The sequence below is a fragment of the Camponotus vicinus genome, unplaced genomic scaffold (assembly GCF_025532165.1).
Source record: "Camponotus vicinus isolate PSW18456_S1 unplaced genomic scaffold, iyCamVici1.0 SCAF_5, whole genome shotgun sequence".
NCBI classification, from domain to species: domain Eukaryota; kingdom Metazoa; phylum Arthropoda; class Insecta; order Hymenoptera; family Formicidae; genus Camponotus; species Camponotus vicinus.
The window spans coordinates 5,193,977-5,213,155 of NW_028141977.1; the positions used below are offsets into that span (position 1 = coordinate 5,193,977).

General features: G+C 34.8%; 1 protein-coding gene across 1 annotated transcript; it reads right to left on the reverse strand.

Annotated features, from left to right (window-relative positions):
• Positions 1-12,214: 12,214 nt before the first annotated feature.
• On the reverse strand, positions 12,215-15,651 carry LOC145972160 (uncharacterized). The gene is made up of 2 exons (XM_083100491.1): positions 15,186-15,651; positions 12,215-15,100 (listed from the first exon to the last, which is right to left on the reverse strand). The coding sequence occupies exon 2, from the start codon at positions 15,086-15,088 to the stop codon at positions 13,025-13,027; it is 2,064 nt and encodes a 687-aa protein (XP_082956617.1). The 5' UTR covers positions 15,089-15,100; positions 15,186-15,651; the 3' UTR covers positions 12,215-13,024.
• Positions 15,652-19,179: the final 3,528 nt, after the last annotated feature.

Here is a 19,179-nt window from a genome sequence, read left to right on the forward strand (position 1 = left end):
AGAATCTAATACATAAATGCAAGATTGAATTTGTGACAAATATTTCAAATTACAAATCCCTATCAATTGCTCTAATGTACTTGGCTAATTAATGATTGATTTCATATTTAGTTTTGATTTTTTTTTAGGAAAAATATATATTTTTTGAGAGAAAATTTTTATTATAAATTATTTTTAGGGATATTTCTTTATAAACGTTTTGTTGCATACAAGGTGGAATATTTTTTATCTACTTGGCGTATTTTTTTTACCTTTGTAATACTATATTACTATATATTACACGTCAAAATTATTGATTTAATTATGTTTTTATCATTACATATTTACTATTATAGATTTCATTATTATTGCATTATTCTTTATTATAAAATAAAATTTTGTTTCACGTATGAAGAATCAAAGAAAATTTTAGAAGTTCAGATTTAATTGAAATAAGACATGCTGCAATTCTGTCATTGTACTAGATTTCTATCTTGAACAAAATGAAATTTAAATTGAAATTTAGCCTGTAACGCGGTCACCTTTCTCGACGCTCCGGATCGGCTCGTCGGATCGTCAGGATTCGAGAGAAGGGGAGAATTAAGCTTGTGCGAACAATACGGGTGTATGGAAAAATAAATCTTTATTTTAGTAACTATTAGGAATACAAGATGAAAGCACTCTAGCATGTATGAGTGAATGTCGTATAATCGCGGGCGGATATCGCGTGGTATGCGGTAGACTAATTTCTATGCGTGATGATATGTACAATGACTTATCTCTATGCGTGATGATATATACAAGCTGGTTCAAAGGTTATGATTTGTTTCTACGCGTAGTGATGAATACAGCGAGCCCTATGACTATGACGCCGAGCAATGGCGGTGCGCACGAGCGGTATTTGATACACGATAATACGGAGCTTACTCTCACGACAACGGAAGATATTTGCGCGTGTAAGTCGTGTCGCTTAGCTACTAGAAATGACCGCAAGAACACGTAGTTTGTCTCTGCGTTACCGTACAGTCGACGGGGCTGTGTGTCGGATTAGCTCGGGAGCTGGAGACACCCCGTTGAGTCGAGAGAGAAACCTCGTCTCGGACTGGTATTGGTAATTGGAGACACCCGGTATATCGAGAAACATCTCGACCCGGGCTAGCCGCCGGAGACACCCGGTTGAATCGAGAGACACCTCGATCCGAACTGGAAGCCGGAGATACCCGGTTGAATCGAGAGACACCTCGATCCGGACTGGAAGCCGGAGACACCCGGTTGAATCGAGAGACACCTCGATTCGGACTGGTAACAGGCAACCGGAGACACTCGGTTGAGTCGAGAAACACCTCAACCCAGACTGGTAACAGGCAACCGGAGATACCCGGTTGAGTCGAGAAACACCTCGACCTGGACTGGTAGCCGGAGACACCCAGTTAAATCGAGAAACACCTCGATCCGGACTGATAGCCGGAGACACCCGGTTGAGCCGAGAAACACCTCGACCCGGACGGGAAGCCGGAGACACCCGGTTGAATCGAGAAACACCTCGATCCGGACTGGAAGCGCTTTCGAGAGACACCTCGGTTGCGGAAGATCTGGTCGGAGCGTTCGGTAGGATCGCAGGACGGGATCTGGTGCCGGTGTGCCGGCCGGGCCGACTTATATACCCGGCTGGGGTTCCCTCTCCAGAAGTGCTGCTCGGGTAAGAGACACGAGTGCAAAGAGGACAACGATAATCGAGCGAACGAGCGAAAAAGACAGCATGCGCCAGGTAACGTGAGCAAGCGAGAGAGTGAGTGTGAGAGCGAAAGAGAGCGAGTGTGCGAGTGAGACAGCCAGCGAGCGTGTGAGCGGAATGAAGAGCGTGCATGGATGAAAGCAAATAGGCGGTTAGTTTTATGTATTTTATTTTACGGTTTAGGAACGGTGCATTAGTGCACCGTTACAAGCCATTACTAGGTCTAAAGAAAAAAAAAAGAAGTTAAAAATTCGAAAACTTAAACAGATGTATGTAATAAGTAAATAATAATAATATAATTACCACACATGAAAGTTTAATATAAGTTTGTTGCGTATCGTAATAAATATTATTTTATAAGGCAGCATCAACATATATAGTCCATCCTCCCACAACTTAAAATATATTTCCAGTTTTACAAATATGATGTTACTCTTTTCCTACTTCCATGCAATATCTAAACCTTATTCTTACAAGTAATCTATTCATACAAGTTATAGTTACGCAGAAAAAGATTATCTATGTACATAATTATACATATATAAGTATGTATATTTATAACTCTATAGTTCTATAGTACATAATTATTGCATACATATATATATATATGTATGTGTGTGTGGTGTGTGTGTGTAGAAATTTACATATTTGACTGCGCAACCATAATTATAGTTACATAGACATTTATTACATTTGCCTGTGTAGACACAAATATAGTTACACGCAGAAATATTCCCTACATGTATAATGATAATTGTGTGTGTGTGTGTGTGTGTGTGTGTGTGTGTGTGTAGAAATGTGTAGAAATTTTCATATTTGACTGCGCAACCATAATTATAGTTACATAAACATTTATTACATTTGCCTGCGTAGACACAAATATAGTTACGCAGAAATATTCCCTACATGTATAATGATAATTATATATATATATATATATATATATATATATATATATATATATATATATAATAATTATATATGTAGGGAATACTTCTGCGTAACTATATTTGTGTCTACGCAGGCAAATGTAATAAATGTCTATGTAACTATAATTATGGTTGCGCAGTCAAATATGTAAATTTCTACACACACACACTATGTGTGTGTGTGTGTACAGGGTGTCCGATTCGTGAGGGACCAAACGAAAAGTGATTATAGATTGGGTCAAACTAAGAAGAAAAGTCCTCTACCATTTTGCAAAATTCGCAATAATTATTAAGTAATAAGCAAAAATGTCCCGGCGCATAAGAAGCGGTAGACCGCACGCATCGAGCGGCGAGCGACGAGCGACACGCGACATATGATACTGCGCCGAACAGTATTAAAAAGTATTGTCTTTTCGTTTCTTCGATAGGAAAATGATGCGCTATCATTTCCGCACCACCTTGCGGTAGATAGCTTGGTGCGTTTTTTTTATAGTGGTTTCACCAGTAGGCCTAATCCATTCTCATTATTTAATGCAAAAATTGTTTGAAATGTCGTCCTCCCTCTCGTATACAAAGTCTAATCCTTCGTATAATATCACGCGTCGCACGGTGCGCCATGTTTGGTGTAATGGTATTGAAGGCCGCAACAATAGCTTCACGTACTTCATTTTCTGTATCATTACGCCGCTGCTCGATTAGATTTTTTATGTATCCCCATACAAAAAAGTCTAATACGTTCAGGTCTGGCGACCGTGCCGGCCAGATGATCGGGCCACCACGACCTACCCATCTATTTGGATAATGCGCGTTTAATATTTCACGTACTTGACGACAAAAATGAGCCGGAGCTCCGTCATGCTGAAAATACAGTCGCGCCCGTACACGAAGGGGCACATATTCGAGAAGAACTGGCAACTCGTTCTCAATAAAATTTTTATAAATATCGCCAGTTAAACGCGGCGGTAAGAAATACGGACCAATCTAGAAATTAAGAACGAAGAAATTTTACTTTAATAGCGAAAAAAGATTACATTCTTTCTATTTACACTTACCACTTGATTCCCGATTATTCCCGCCCACACGTTTATAGACCAACGATATTGAAATGCGCTTTCACGAACGACATACGGGTTTTCCTCCGACCAATACAAAAAGTTGCGGGAATTAAACACACCATTCGGTGTGAAAGTCGCTTCGTCGGTCCACAAAATATTGTCGGGAAAAGACAAATTCCGCCGACATTGCGCGAGGAATTCTGTGGATATTTTCTATATTTATTTGGTTGTTACACTCTTAATAAATTAATTCGTGGATATGAAAAATTGATAATAATACCTTCACAAAAATTTATCCGTTGTAGATCCCTCGGCAACAGTTGTTGCACACGCTGGTAGTGGTACGGATGTAATTGGTTTTCACGTAATGTACGATGCACATTGTACTTCGATAAACCAAATTCGCGTGCCGCACTACGTATACTGGTCCCGGGATTTTCATAAAACGCGTCGAGAACTCTTTCTTCATCTCGTACACGACGACGACGCACTGCTTGATTAACTCTATTATGCACAAGACACCCTGTCTCACGCAGTCGTTGCACAACACGCAAAATAGTTTTTTTTGTCGGATGTACACGCCTAGGAAATCGTTCTGCGTATATCCGAGCCGTCATACGCGTATTTTCGCCCGCTATTCCATAGGTCACAATCATGTCCGTATACTCTTGAGAAGTAAATTTCATTGTCGCCGATTTTCACGATGCAAACACGAGAATAACGCGCGACTGCACAAGAGGATATCATGAACACTGATGCCAGAATGATTACGCTGGCAACAACAAATTATTTCGCATAGAGTATAACTCGGCATTCCTCGACGCCCCTCGACCCCCGACTGTTCCACAGAAACGCCGAGCTATACTCTATGCGAAATAATTTGCTGTTGCCAGCGTAACCATTCTGGCATCACAGATCATGAATCTCGACAGAAACAATTGACGATTGAAGATAAAAATTAAACGCAGTCTCAGTTGACTCTCGTGTTTTTTTTTCTTTCCGTGTTTGATGGCGACAATAAGATTTACTTCGCAAAAATGTGCTACACTCAAAAATGTGATAGTCGATTTCCCGGGCATGCACATCCGACAAAAAAAACTATTTTGCGTGTTGTGCAACGATTGCGTGAGACAGGGTGTTTCGTGCATAATAACGGAGTTAATCAAACAGTGCATCGTCGTGTATAAGATGAAGAAATAATTCTCGATGCGTTTTATAAAAATTCAGAAACCAGTGTACGTAGTGCGGCACGCAAAGGTTTTTCGAGGTACAATGTGCATCGTACTTTACGTAAAAATCAATTACATCCGTACCTCTACCAGCGTGTGCAACAACTGTTTCCGAGAGATTTACAACAATGGATAAATTTTTGTAAAGGTATTATCATCAATTCTTCATATTCGCGGATTAATGTAAATGTGAAACAACTATAGTAAATATAGAAAATATGCACAGAATTCTTCGTGCAATGTCGGCGGAATTTGTCTTATCCCGACAATATTTTGTGGACCGACGAAGCGACTTTCACACCGAATGGCGTATAAAAAAAATTAAAAAACGCACCAAGCTATCTATCGCAATGTGGTGTGGAAATGATAGCGCATCATTTTCCCATCGCCAAAGAAACGAAAAAAAATTCTTTTTAATATTGTTCGGCGCGGTATCATATGTCGCGTGTCGCTCGTCGCTCGCCGCTCGATGCGTGCGGTCTACCGCTTCTCATGCGCTGGGACATTTTTGCTTATTACTTAATAATTATTGCGAATTTTGCAAAATGGTAGAGGACTTTTCTTCTTAGTTTGACCCAATCTATAATCACTTTTCGTTTGGTCCCTCACGAATCGGACACCCTGTATATACAGGATGTCCCATTCAAGTAGGTAATGCAAAATATCTCAAAAACGAAGCGTTGAAGAAAGAAATGTTTTAAACAAAAGTTAATTGACTTTAAGGGGGCTATAAGATGGTGTCATTGGTTTGACCTTGAAAAGTCGTTTGAAGGTCACCTTCAATTTTTTAAATAGAACCCCCTATTTTTTATTACTTATTCTTGTAGCTTATCTCGAGGGCTTCCCAAAAACACTATAATAAAGTATTTCTTCATTAAGTACGTTTCGAGTTATGAGGCTTGAAATCATTTCTTAATTTTACATAAACCATATAATATCTAGTAAAATATTCATTTTTCGATTATCTTACCTTAATACTTTTATGTACAAAATAATGAGAGGAATCAATTGGTGCAAAGAAAACACATAGTTGTTTCCAAGAAAAAATATGTAATTTGCAATTAACAATTCCATATTTTTTCTTCAAAACAACTATGTGTTTTCTTTACACCAATTGATTCCTCTCATTATTTTGTACATAAAAGTATTAAGGTAAGATAATCGAAAAATGAATATTTTACAAGATATTTTACGGTCTATGTAAAATTAAGAAATTATTTCAAGCCTCATAACTCAAAAAGTACTTAACGAAAAGGTACTTAATTATAGTGTTTTGGAAAGCTCTCGAGATAAGCTACAAGAATATGCAATGACAAATAGTAGGTTCCATTTAAGAAATTGAAGATGACCTTCATGTGACCTTCAAATAACTCTTCAAGGTCAAACCAATGGTACCATTTTATGTCCCCCTCGAAACCATACAACTTTTGTCGGAAACATTTTTCTCTCCCGGGCTTGGTTTTCGAGATATTCGACTGGATGGATTAAAATGGGCCAACCTGTATATTCGAAAATAATTAATATTATGTGTTATAATTATATAGTTTTCTCAAAAGAGTCTCTTAATTTTCATATTATTATGTTATTACATATTTTCATATAATTTTATATACAGGGTGTCCTAGACCGTCCGTACACCCCTTTTCTTTCAAAAACTAAGCATTTTAGAGAAAAATATTTCAGACAAAAGTCGTTTGGTTTCGAGGGAGCCATAAGATGGTAGCATTGGTTTGACCTTGAAGAGTCATTTCAAGGTCACGTGAAGGTCACTTCAATTTTTTTAAATGGAATACCCTATATATTTTTGCACATTCTTGTAGCTCATCTCAAGAGCTTTCCAAAACGCTATAATTAAGTTAGTTTTCATTAAGTACTTTCCGAGTTATGAGGCTTGAAATAATTTCTTAATTTTACGTAAATCATAAAATATCTTGTAAAATATTCATTTTTCGATTATCTTACCTTAATTCTTTTATGTACAAAATAATAAGAGGAATCAATTGGTGCAAAAGAATCACAGTTATTTTTAAGAAAAAATATGTAACTGTTAATTACAAATTACATATTTTTTCTTCGAAACAACTGTGTTTTCTTTACACCAATTGATTCCTCTCATTATTTTGTACATAAAAGTATTAAAGTAAGATAATCGAAAAATGAATATTTTACAAGATATTTTATGATTTACGTAAAATTTAGAAATGATTTCAAGCCTCGTAACTCGAAAAGTACTTAATGAAAACTAACTTAATTATAGTGTTTTGGAAAGTTATCAAGATAAGCTGCAAGAATGTGCAAAAATATATAGGGTATTCCATTTAAAAAAATTGAAGTGACCTTCACTTGACCTTCAAATGACTCTTCAAGGTCAAACCAATGGTACCGTCTTATGGCCCCCTTGAAACCAAACAACTTTTGTCTGAAACATTTTTCTCTAAAATGCTTAGTTTTTGAAAGAAAAGGGATGTACGGGTGGTCTAGGACACCCTGTATATGTACAATATATATATATATATACCGTATAGATAATATATACAGAATGTCCCATTTTAACTTGGACACTATAATATTTCGAAAATAATGCATTAAAAAATTGTTTTATGAATCATATATTTAAGAGAGCGTGTGGTATTTAGTTACATTGCAAATGAACAAATTAACGATAACGGTTTCCGATTTCGCGGTTCGCGAATCTCAGCTAACCATTCGTGAATTCGCAATTATTCTCGTCGTGTCCCCTCTGGACTTGCGTTGGATAAATAGATCTTGTTACCCCTCGCAAAATCAGACCGAGCGACGCAGGTGATACGAACGCACGCGCATCTTTTTTTGCTCTCCGCTGCTGTCGACAACAGCGGGAGTAACGTCATTCTCGTGGGGAACGCGAAAATGTAATTCCCACGCGCCCTTCCAAACACATCCCAGTCGTGTTTCTTCCCCTGACTCTATGCATGGTCGTAAGAGCGACGAAAAAATATGTCCGAGTATAATTAAATTCTTTCGCGATCCACGTAAGCAAACATTGATTGGCCACCTGCTATTTTTTCTTCCTCCTCCATTTTCCGCTTTGTCACAATGTTTCAGACATTCGAGAAAAAAATTTCTGTCATTTTAATAATGTAGTATCCCGTTTATAATATTCACGTCGGTAATTAATTCTTTAAAAAAATTCCTATTGAAAAATTGTGCGAATGTAGTTTAAATTGAGCGAATATTTAGATTTTTTAATCGTGAACAATTCATGAGTTGATTCGTTTAGATCTTAATTGTGTCCAGCTTTGCAACATAGTGGTTAAATACATAAGTAAATAATAACACAGGCCTGCGAGGGTCAGTTACAAAAAGCAGAGTAGATGAATTTGAAAGATTTTTTGACGTTGAAAACGAATCTGGTCTCAAAATTCCCTTAGCACGTCAGGTTTTTGAGTAATTTATGGTTAAATAGTCTAAAAATGGCTATTTCGGCAAATTTCAATTTCATTGAATTTATTATAAGGAAACAATTTTTTGAAATATTTCTGTCAATGGCATCGTATAGTACTAGTCTTTACCTCTCGAATCCATTTTCGATTGCCGCTGCACGATTTTTTTTCGGTAAAATATACAAGTATGAAGACATAGGCATCAATATGACAGAGCCGCTATCTTGAAATTTGAAAAGATTTACATATGTCAGGTTCGATTGTTGAAAAAAGTTTTATAGATATACAGGGTGTAACTGAAAAAGCGTCCACGGAGCAAATAGCGTTATTCCTGATTAAAAATCGAGTCGAAAAGTCCTGAACCATGTTTTTCTATAATGCTTAATAAAGCGATAATTATTGAGTAAAGTTGCGCCAATAAGCACCGACCTTTAGCCTCCCTGTCGAAATTTTCTTTAAGGAAACGCTTTTGACGGACGAAATTGATTTTTAATGCAAAATAAAGTTCTTCGCATTATTAGAACGCATAAGAATATTGCACGATAGCGGCATGACATAGCGCCGTAGCGGCGGAGCGCTCACGCACACTATCAGGCGTGCGGCTCACTGACGTGCGCCCGTCTAAAGGTCGATGCTTATTGGCGCAACTTTACTCAATAATTACCGCTTTATTAAGCATTATAGAAAAAAATGGTTCAGGACTTTTCGACTCGATTTTTCATCAGGAATAACGCTATTTGCTCCGTGGGTGCTTTTTCAGTTACACCTTGTACAGGGTGTCCTAGACCACCCGTACACCCCTTTTCTTTCAAAAACTAAGCATTTTAGAGAAAAACGTTTTGGACAAAAGTTGTATGGTTTCGAGGGGGCCATAAGATGGTACCATTGGTTTGACCTTGAAGAGTCATTTGAAGGTCACGTGAAGGTCACTTCAATTTTTTTAAATGGAACACCCTATATATTTTTGCACATTCTTGTAGCTTATCTCGATAGCTTTCCAAAACACTATAATTAAATACCTTTTTGTTAAGTACTTTTTGAGTTATGAGGCTTGAAATAATTTCTTAATTTTACATAAATCGTAAAATATCTTGTAAAATATTCATTTTTCGATTATCTTACCTTAATACTTTTATATACTTATTATCTTACTTTAATACTTTTATAAATAATAAGAGGAATCAGTTGGTGTAAAGAAAACACATAGTTGTTTTTAAGAAAAAATATGGAATTGTTAATTGCAAATTACATATTTTTTCTTCAAAACAACTATGTGTTTTCTTTACACCAATTGATTCCTCTCATTATTTTGTACGTAAAAGTATTAAGGTAAGATAATCGAAAAATGAATATTTTACAAGATATTTTACGGTTTATGTAAAATTAAGAAATTATTTCAAGCCTCATAACTCAAAAAGTACTTAACGAAAAGGTACTTAATTATAGTGTTTTGGAAAGTTATCAAGATAAGCTGCAAGAATGTGCAAAAAATATATAGGGTGTTCCATTTAAAAAAATTGAAGTGACCTTCACGTGACCTTCAAATGACTCTTCAAGGTCAAACCAATGGTACCATCTTATGGCCCCCTCGAAACCATACAACTTTTGTCCAAAACGTTTTTCTCTAAAATGCTTAGTTTTTGAAGGAAAAGGGGTGTACGGGTGGTCTAGGACACCCTGTATATCTAATACAGTTGTATTATACATTTTGATAAATTTTTCTAAATTTTATACCTTTTTATTGATTCTATTCGTAACATTGCATTCACCATTTTTAATTTCAAAAAATGACAGGCGGTGTTCAAAAATTTATGTTTTTACCCAAATTTTGATATGTGGTAAGACAGAGAGGTAAAACAGCTGACTTGGAATAGCTTATTGGATCACTATGCAATCTTATAACTTGTATATCTCAGCGAAAACAATCGTACGGCGGCCATCGAAAGTGGATTTGAAAGGTAAAGACTAGTACTATACGATTAGCAAAAATATTTCAAAAAATTAGATTCTTCTATAATAAATTCATGAAATTTGCCGAAATAACCATTTTTGCACTATTTAACCACAAATTACTTAAAAACACTGCCATGCTGAAAAAATTCTGCGGTCAGATTCATTTTCAGTGTCAAAAAATCTATCGGATTCACCTACTTTGCTTTTTGTAACTAATCAAACCTAAAATTTCGCAGACTTGTGTAATTTGAGAATAGAAGTTTGCAACTTTCGTTCAAACATTGTAAACTATTATTTCTTTTATTTAAATTGCTCGGCAAAGTACAAATAATTTATAAAATAAAACTTTTGTCTAAATAAACACGGTAAAACTTGATTTTCAATTATAAAATTTTCAGATAGACAATTAAATAACAAAATTTTGGCAAATTTTGATTAATTTATATCTTACAGAACACTTGGATAAACTTCCAAAAGAGCACATCTCCGATTGTTCTGAAATTTTATATACTAATGTATTTCGACACACTGATTACGAATATGACAATGAAATTTAGCGACAAGATCATCTTCAAAGTCAAAATGAAGAAAAAACTTTTTTGTATATTTTTTAATTATCTTAATAAATATTGATTTTAATAAAAAAGTTTAAAATACTGCTTTTACAGTAATAATGTATACAACATAAAAGTTGTATTTTTAAGAGAGGTACAACTTTTATTTGAAATTTTTTTTATTAAAATCAATATTTATTAAGATAAGACATATGAAGATAATATACAAAAAGAAGTTATTTTTTTTTCTTTATTTTAACCTTGTCATTAATTTTCATTGTCATATTCGTAATCAGCGCGTGGAAATGCATTAGTATATTATGACGTTGCCGTCCCGACGCGCGTCTATCCGCCTCGGAAATCCTAACGAGACGCGAACCGAGCGGCCGCGCCAGACAGGATTGCGAGAGCCATACCGAAATCTCCGGAGAGACGGGCAATAATTTGTAATATCGCGTCTTTAATAATGTTTTCTTTTTTTTATTTTTTTTGTAATTTTGCGACTTGGGCACCTCGTCGGAGCGACTTTTCTGGACGAAGAAGAGGACGAGGAGAAACCTTTTCCGACAACCGGAAGCGGCACTTCAACTCCGCTAACAACAGCAGTTTCAAACGCCGAGATAACGCCCGAAGATCCCCGAGCTAGGACAACGCAGGAAGTGGGGGCGTGCGCCCTCACCGAAGGGAGAACGAACATCTATACCATCGTTTTCCGGGCCCCGGATTATAGGGCTCATGTTGCTACCCTTCGGGGACGCCGATAAAAGATCGGTCGGACGATGGCTGCCTTAAGAGGATCGCCCAGAATTTGTCAAGATTTAAATTCTCGGGGCCGTTACGACCCCCCTTACGGCGTTGTCGCGGAACGCCGCGAAATCTTTCGTGTAGCGGCGCGATTGGTCGCGCATCCGCGTGCGCGCAGGATTGACGCCGTTATCGATTCTGGATCGTGAGATCCAGGGATTCACTCTGGTGCGCGCGCTCGATATATAGCAAGTTCTCGTTCTGTCGTTTGTGTGTGTGGTCGCGATACAGAAGTCACACAAAGAGGACGGAGCCGAGAACCATCCCCTGACAGCAGGAGAAAATGTATCAGTGAGGTTGCCTATCTTTAATTTGTGAGCCACGAACGCGACCGTTACCGGGCCGTTCTGTCGCCGTCGCCATTTTCGTACTTCGTTTTCGCGAGGGCTCAGCCCTAATATGTCGATTTTGTGAGTTTCGAGCGACCGGAGACAAGCGACCGAGGCTTCGAAGGCGATCGTAATGTCGGCATAAATCGATAGGGGACCGTTCGTCTCTCTGGGATTCGGGGTGTCGCGAAGCGCGTAGTAACCGGCTCTCGTATACCGACTAGTGGTTCCAATACCGGACGAAATTTTAATACCGGTATTTCGGTACTGAAATCTCTGCAAGACCGGTAATACCGATATTTTTCGGTATTGAGATTTTTTTTCTAAATAATTAAATATATTAGGGGTTGCAATTGAACGACCAATTCTAATACAAGTTTTATTATTTATTCAAAAAACGACGTTTCGACTTCCGACCATTTGGTTGTGGTTGTGGTCCTTATACAGTCTTTGGTGATTTAACTATTCTCCCAATCACAATTGTAAGCGTATAATATCAATCATGTTACGTACAAAATTTGGTATTAAAAGAGAAACAGTCATATCGGTATGAAATTTCGTCAAGGAATGGATCACAACCAGATGGTCGAAGTCGAAACGCGTCGTTTTTTGAATAAATAATAAAACTTGTGCTAAAAGCTAGAATTGGTCGTTCAATTGCAACCCTTTATTTATCTACTAGCGTTTGAAGTTTGAACAATTTAATAAATTTAAATGTATTAGGTAGTTAGGTAGATAAAACTCAAAAGAATTTTTAATTAAAAGATAGATATGTTGTTTTATAATTTTAATTTATTAATAAGGATAAGGATTGTCTTGATAACATTAATAAGTAATATTGTGCTTATATTTATATAAAAAAATTCTTTACGTAACGTGAATTACGTTATGAACAGTAACAGTATTTATAATATAGGAGACTTTGCTTATATTTATACAAAAAAAATTCTTCACGTAACGTAAATTACATATTACATTAACAGTAACAGATAACAGTATTTATAATATAGGAGGTAGGAGGATAGCAGAAAACTATTACTCATTTTTGTTAATAAAATAAGATCTTAAAAACGTTAAATTATCAATGCTTTCATCGGAAAGGCTTGAACGAATTTTTGTTAATAACAATGCAGAGGCAGAGAAAGCTCGTTCTGCCTCCACACTAGTTGGTCTTACAGTTTTTAAGTAGTTGTAAACACGGTTTAAATATTTGCCCTTTATTCCTTCTTCGATATAATAATTCATTTCAGCTCTGATTATTTTCCTAATTTCGTTTATTGATTTATTCTTAATTTTTATAACTTGTTTTGTTCTTTCTAGTACCCTTTGTTTAAGTTTTTCTTTTAGAGTCAATGTCAATTGTGAATTTGTACTGTCATCAGGTATTTCAATGTCGACGTCATCTGCTTCCTCACTATCTATATTTTCACTTTCAGTAACTTCTGTAGCATCATTAAAATTTAATCTTTCAATTAGGCTAACAATTTGAGTTATAAAACTTGATTTAGATGTCTGATTAAAGATGCCGTAATTTTCGTGTTCCCTTTCTTGTATGTTACGTTCTTGCAGAAAGTTAAATAAATCTGAATGCTTGTAACGTCGTTCTGATATCCGATTTAATAAAGCTGTTTTAAGTTTTTTGCTAAGAAAATTTTCTTGTTTGGATAACTCATCAAGCATAAACTCTAATGTGATATCTGCTTGATATAAATCAATTTCTCGAGAACACAATGCTTCGACAGCAAGTTTGACAGGAGCCAAAGCCGCTATAATAGAAGAAACTATATCTAATTCTTCTTTTGTAAAAGAGATTTCAATTTTAACATCAATTAAAGCTTTCTGTACGCAACTTTTTAATTGATAAAACCGTTCTAGCATGAGCAGAAGACTATTCCACCTAGTTTTACAATCTAAAATTAGCTTTAATTCTTTGCCTAGTTCAGCTTTGACATGCTTTTGTAGAAAATCGTCATTTCTAGTCGGAGATCGACGGAATATTCTTACTACTTTCCTAATTTTCTCAATTAACGACTTTATAATCTCATTTAAATGTATCTCATCATTTATTTCTTTATTATGAATATGCAAACCTAAATATGCATCGTTTTCGTTTTCAGAATCAACTTCATCATTTTCATCAATATCTTTTAAGTCTGACATTTCGCGTTCACTTTCACTCTCTTCCTCTATATCGTCATCGTCATCGTCAACATATATCTGTTTTACTTGTTTATGTTTATTATATAATACTTCTAATATAGCTAGTTGAATACCATGTGCCAAACAAAGTTGTTGATCAGCATTAATTATTTTTCCTACTTTCTTCATTACGGATGCGCCGTCTGTTGTAATGGCAACGATATCATAATCCAAACATATATTATAAATTTTCAATTTAGCATCAATAATATCCACACACTTTTCAGCTGGCATTGTCCCATTTACACGACATAAACCAAGATTCCAAAACATTTTATCTGTTGCGTGCACATTCAAGTTTAAATATCTTCTATTTTTAATTGAAGTCCATTCATCGAAAGTCAAACTAAATTTTTGACCATCTAGTTTTAATTTCTTAATTTCTATTTTAAGTTGTTCTTTAACTTTATTACCATAATTTTTAACAATATTCGAAATACCGCTTACCGATTTAGGAATATCGGAAAATCCTCTAGCTGTTAATCCTAGTCTTATATCTAAAGATGTACATATTATTCGAAAGGACAAACCATCTCGACTAGTTAAACGTGCCAATACTGCAGGTAAATTATTGTCTGTTGGAAAATATTGAGTTATCAATCCACTTTTGTTTAATTTTTTGGATAATGTATAAGAACTGCTGGAACTACATGACGATGACGATATTGAAGCCGAACTCTCATTTGATGATGTACTTCTTTTTAGCAAACTTATATTATGAATTGCCTTCAGATGCGTGTGCATACCACTAGTGCTTCCTCCCGCACAATGGATTATTTTGCCACAAGTCGTACACTTGCATTCATTTTTGTTCTTTTTCCCACGTAAAAAGTAAAACCAAACGGAATCTTTGTTATTGGCATTTCTGTTAAATTTTTCAAATTCTTGTTCTTGCATCATGGGGATTGGGGACTGGAATTTGGAATAATAAAATTAATATATATTTTATTTATCATAAATAGTCTAATAATTAAGTAAGTACATAGTACATACATACCTTCTAACTTCGTTTTAAAAAACTTAATATTTATTAAGTATATGATATATATTAAATATATGTGGTTTGTGGTTATGTTATGGTTAGTGGTACTAATTATTTTGATGTTAATTGTGATCATTAGAATTTAGAATTATCTGGTAATACTGCAAAGTACAAACTGCATTTATATAATTGCCTGATTCCCTGGTTATACAAAACACAAGCACAAGACACAAATGGGAGCCTCTTGTTATAAACATATAACAAGATTATAAACAAGAGCAATGAGCAAACGTTATTTACAAATAGCAAATAGCGCTTTTCAATTGTTAACTGCAGGCGCGCCACGCGAAGCGCGACGTGCGACGGCGCGACAAAAAATACCGATTTTCGGTAATATCGGTATTCAACACCGGTACTTTTTCGGTTTTAGATTTGTCGGTATTACCGGTATTGCGGTTTCGATAAAACCGATATTGGAACCACTAATACCGACCACGTGTGCGGCAAATTCGCGAGAAATGCGTTCGCTGTCCGTGCTGTCGTAAAGAGTTGTCGAAACCGCATAAGACATCCCCATAATCGATCTTCGTGTTGTATAATTATAATGTCTGAAAATACATTAAAATATGATTTTGGTAATTTTTTCTTTAAGAAGCGCAGTCTTATTATCCTAGAATGTCGATTTTTACGAAATTTTCGTCTATTTTTGAGATTTAAAAAAAACTGTGACGTGATGGAGCAATTCTGACGTCAGATTCGAATTCAGCGGGCCAAAATATATAAGACTAGCCTAGTCAGATCGCCAACACAAGGTACTTTTTTTTTGTGGGCTTGTGTTATCGATCATATTGTCCGTGCTCGTCACAAGCGAGCCCTCTCGTCTTCGCAAATTGGATAATCATTCTCGCTTGATCATTAGGCATTCTTTCGAACCTATTGCTGTCAATTTGAGTATCGAGACTGGAAATTAAAGCAAGTAAAAGTGTGTTTGCGGGAACAGTCCCGTAAAGTGAGCCGAAGATTTGATTGTCGTATTACCATTACGTTTTTCGATGCGCCGCACAGTGGTGCCAGAACGCATACTGTCGGAAAAAATAATGTAACCTTTTAATTTAAATAAATAGAATTATATAATTCTTTTTTTAACTTAAAGATAATGATTTAGCAATTAAAATCTATTAAGTTTTATTTATTATTATTATTATTATTATTATTATTGCAAAAATAAAATTAATTTTTTAAATAGATGATTAATCAGGTTCATCTTGGAAAAGAGAATTCGCATCCTCACTTAATGGCAAAATATTTTTTGCTGGTTCTTTTCGTAAACTGAATAAATATGGATCAGATGAGATTAATAATTAATTGGTGTAACACATCCTCGTTTGTAGTTAAACGACTAATTTTCCTTAAATGGTAAATTCGATAGTTTTTATAATCTTTGTTCCGAGCTTCTTGTGCTTCCTCGAATAATAAACCAATGGGAAGCATTACTGCAGTAATAATTTTTTCGCCATGAAGAAGAACTTTGTGAACAGTTACTGGCATGTAATACCACCCATACAAGTCGACAAACATTTTTGCAGTATCATAAGAATATATGCCAAATTTTTTCGGATCAATAGAAGCACCGCATGTAATGACCTCTAGTATTACTGAAATACGCTTAATTAAATCTTCGTTTATTCCTGTGATTTCTGCTGTTAGCTTTGGCTGGGAAAAGAAACGGCGTGAAGTGTTTCCATCATTTGTATTTCCACAATCTTGACGTACCATATCTATTCTAAGACCAGTTCGAGATTGAAATTCTTTTTGAATTTTCTTTTTGTTCTCTTTTCTTTCAAGTTTTGTTTCTTTCGTAGCTGACTATTTTTTAAAAGACAGATTATAAGCGACATGAAGAATGCATTCCATAAATTTAATACGCGCATGTAGAGGAGATAAACCAAGTTTTAAAGCATTATCATCGTAGGATTTTTGATGAATTCGATTGAGATCATTCATCTCTCGAGGAGTAGCTTTACAAATATAACAAGTTGAAGATGATTTTGTATCAGTGAGCGATGGAGCTGTTCTTCCATCAATTATTGTACATAACATGTTATGTTTAATTTTGAATGTACGCCCGGGTATATTTACTATTGTCTCATGCAAATTTAAAATTTTCTCTTCTATGTGTTGTACAGTTTCTTTTATCAATTCAGGTGTTTCTTTGGCAAATTCAAACTGAATTGGCCTACAAAGTCTTGGACTTGATGGACGTGAGTTTTGCCAAAACTGTTTCATAATACTGTCGTTAGAAACTAATTGAATTGGCACCATAGATGCCATATACATGAATGCAACAGATACGTTTATTGAGTTATCTAAAAACTTTTGCTTGAATTCACTTTGACCGGAAGCCCCATCATATCCCCATTTGGAAATTAGAATTAATTCCTCTTTGTCAATATTTGCAATCGTCTTTATATCAAAACTTTTAAACATCCTTTCAACAGTGTGATCTAATAAATTTTGAAGATTTATTTCAGCTTTCTTTTCGGTTATTCTTATTTCTCGAGGACAACATTCTTTTTTAGTCTCTAAAACTTTCTTATAAGGAGGCAAGATATCAAAATCGCTTTTTTTTAGTGTTTCTCGAATTACTTCATATTGATATTTACTTAAGTCTGCATTCGTTATCATTGCTAATGTTTGATTAGTATCAATATAGTCTCGCGCGCATGTTATATTCGTATCTGATACATTCTTTACAGCCAAAGTTAACTGTTGAATGGGAAAAGCTTCACGAAGATGCTTTGCCTTATACCATTTTGCTCGGTCTCAACATTCTTCGAATGATTTGGTAGGTCTTCCTACCTTTTTCTTCGTTGGAGGTTCAGTTTGCACATCACAGTCAACTTCTTCTTCAAGTTGTACTGTAAATATTCCATTTAACCAATTTCTATTTCCTTTTTTGAATCTATCAGATTTTCTTTGACTGTTTTGCCATTTTTTCTTCAATTGATACAGAAAATGTCTTTGAATATCTTCAATTATTTTATCGAAGTGATTTCTCTTCAAATTTGCAAATTTATTTTTTAATAATGTTTTTATTTTGTCTATATTGTAATTACTAGTTAAAATTATTTCCGACAAATGTTCACGAGAAATCGAAAAAGTCGCCATTGTAAAATAATCTTAAAACTTTAAGAATAGTTTATTAATATATGATTTATACGAATTAAAAAATTGGATATGTAAATGGTAAGTGAAAAAATTAGATAAAATGAGTAGTAGTTTAGATTAATGTAAACAGAAAACAATGTGGTACATATAGCAACCTCTTAAAAACTAAACATGAAAATTTAAAAATTAAACATTGTGAACGCAATAACAATACTTATTATATTATTAATAATATTATATGAGATGAAATAATTAAAGGAATAAAAATATATTATATTTAAAGGAAACTAAAGGAATTATAAAGAAATCAAAGGGAAAAAGAGAGAGAGCGCGGAAGAGAAAGAGAATGAAACAAATTATGTTAGAAATAAAATTAAAGGAAATTAATTTTTTATATATGATATATTTATATAATAAAATTCGTATTTAAGTAACACTTTTATAACATATATAAACAAATATTAAATGCATAAATATATATATGTATAAATAAAACCTCTTTCACAGTCAATCAATAACCAATCACAGACAATTTGTACGCAAAAACACAGATCAACTCTAATAATCGCTCGATCTGAAGCAAAATTTATTCGAATCGTATAAATAAACAATTAAGATGTTTTCTATTTGCGAGAAACGAGTTAACATGAAACGCCATCTAGGAGAGAAATAAAAAAACGGAATACAACAAGCGAGAAAACTGCGCCATATTAGTTACGTGCATTCAAGTATAACATCTCTGAATAAAAATTCGAATTTCTCTCAATGGCGCAAATATACGCAGCTGGATGTTGAAGTTTCTTTAAATTAGAAAGATTATCTTCCATTGTAGACAAAAAAC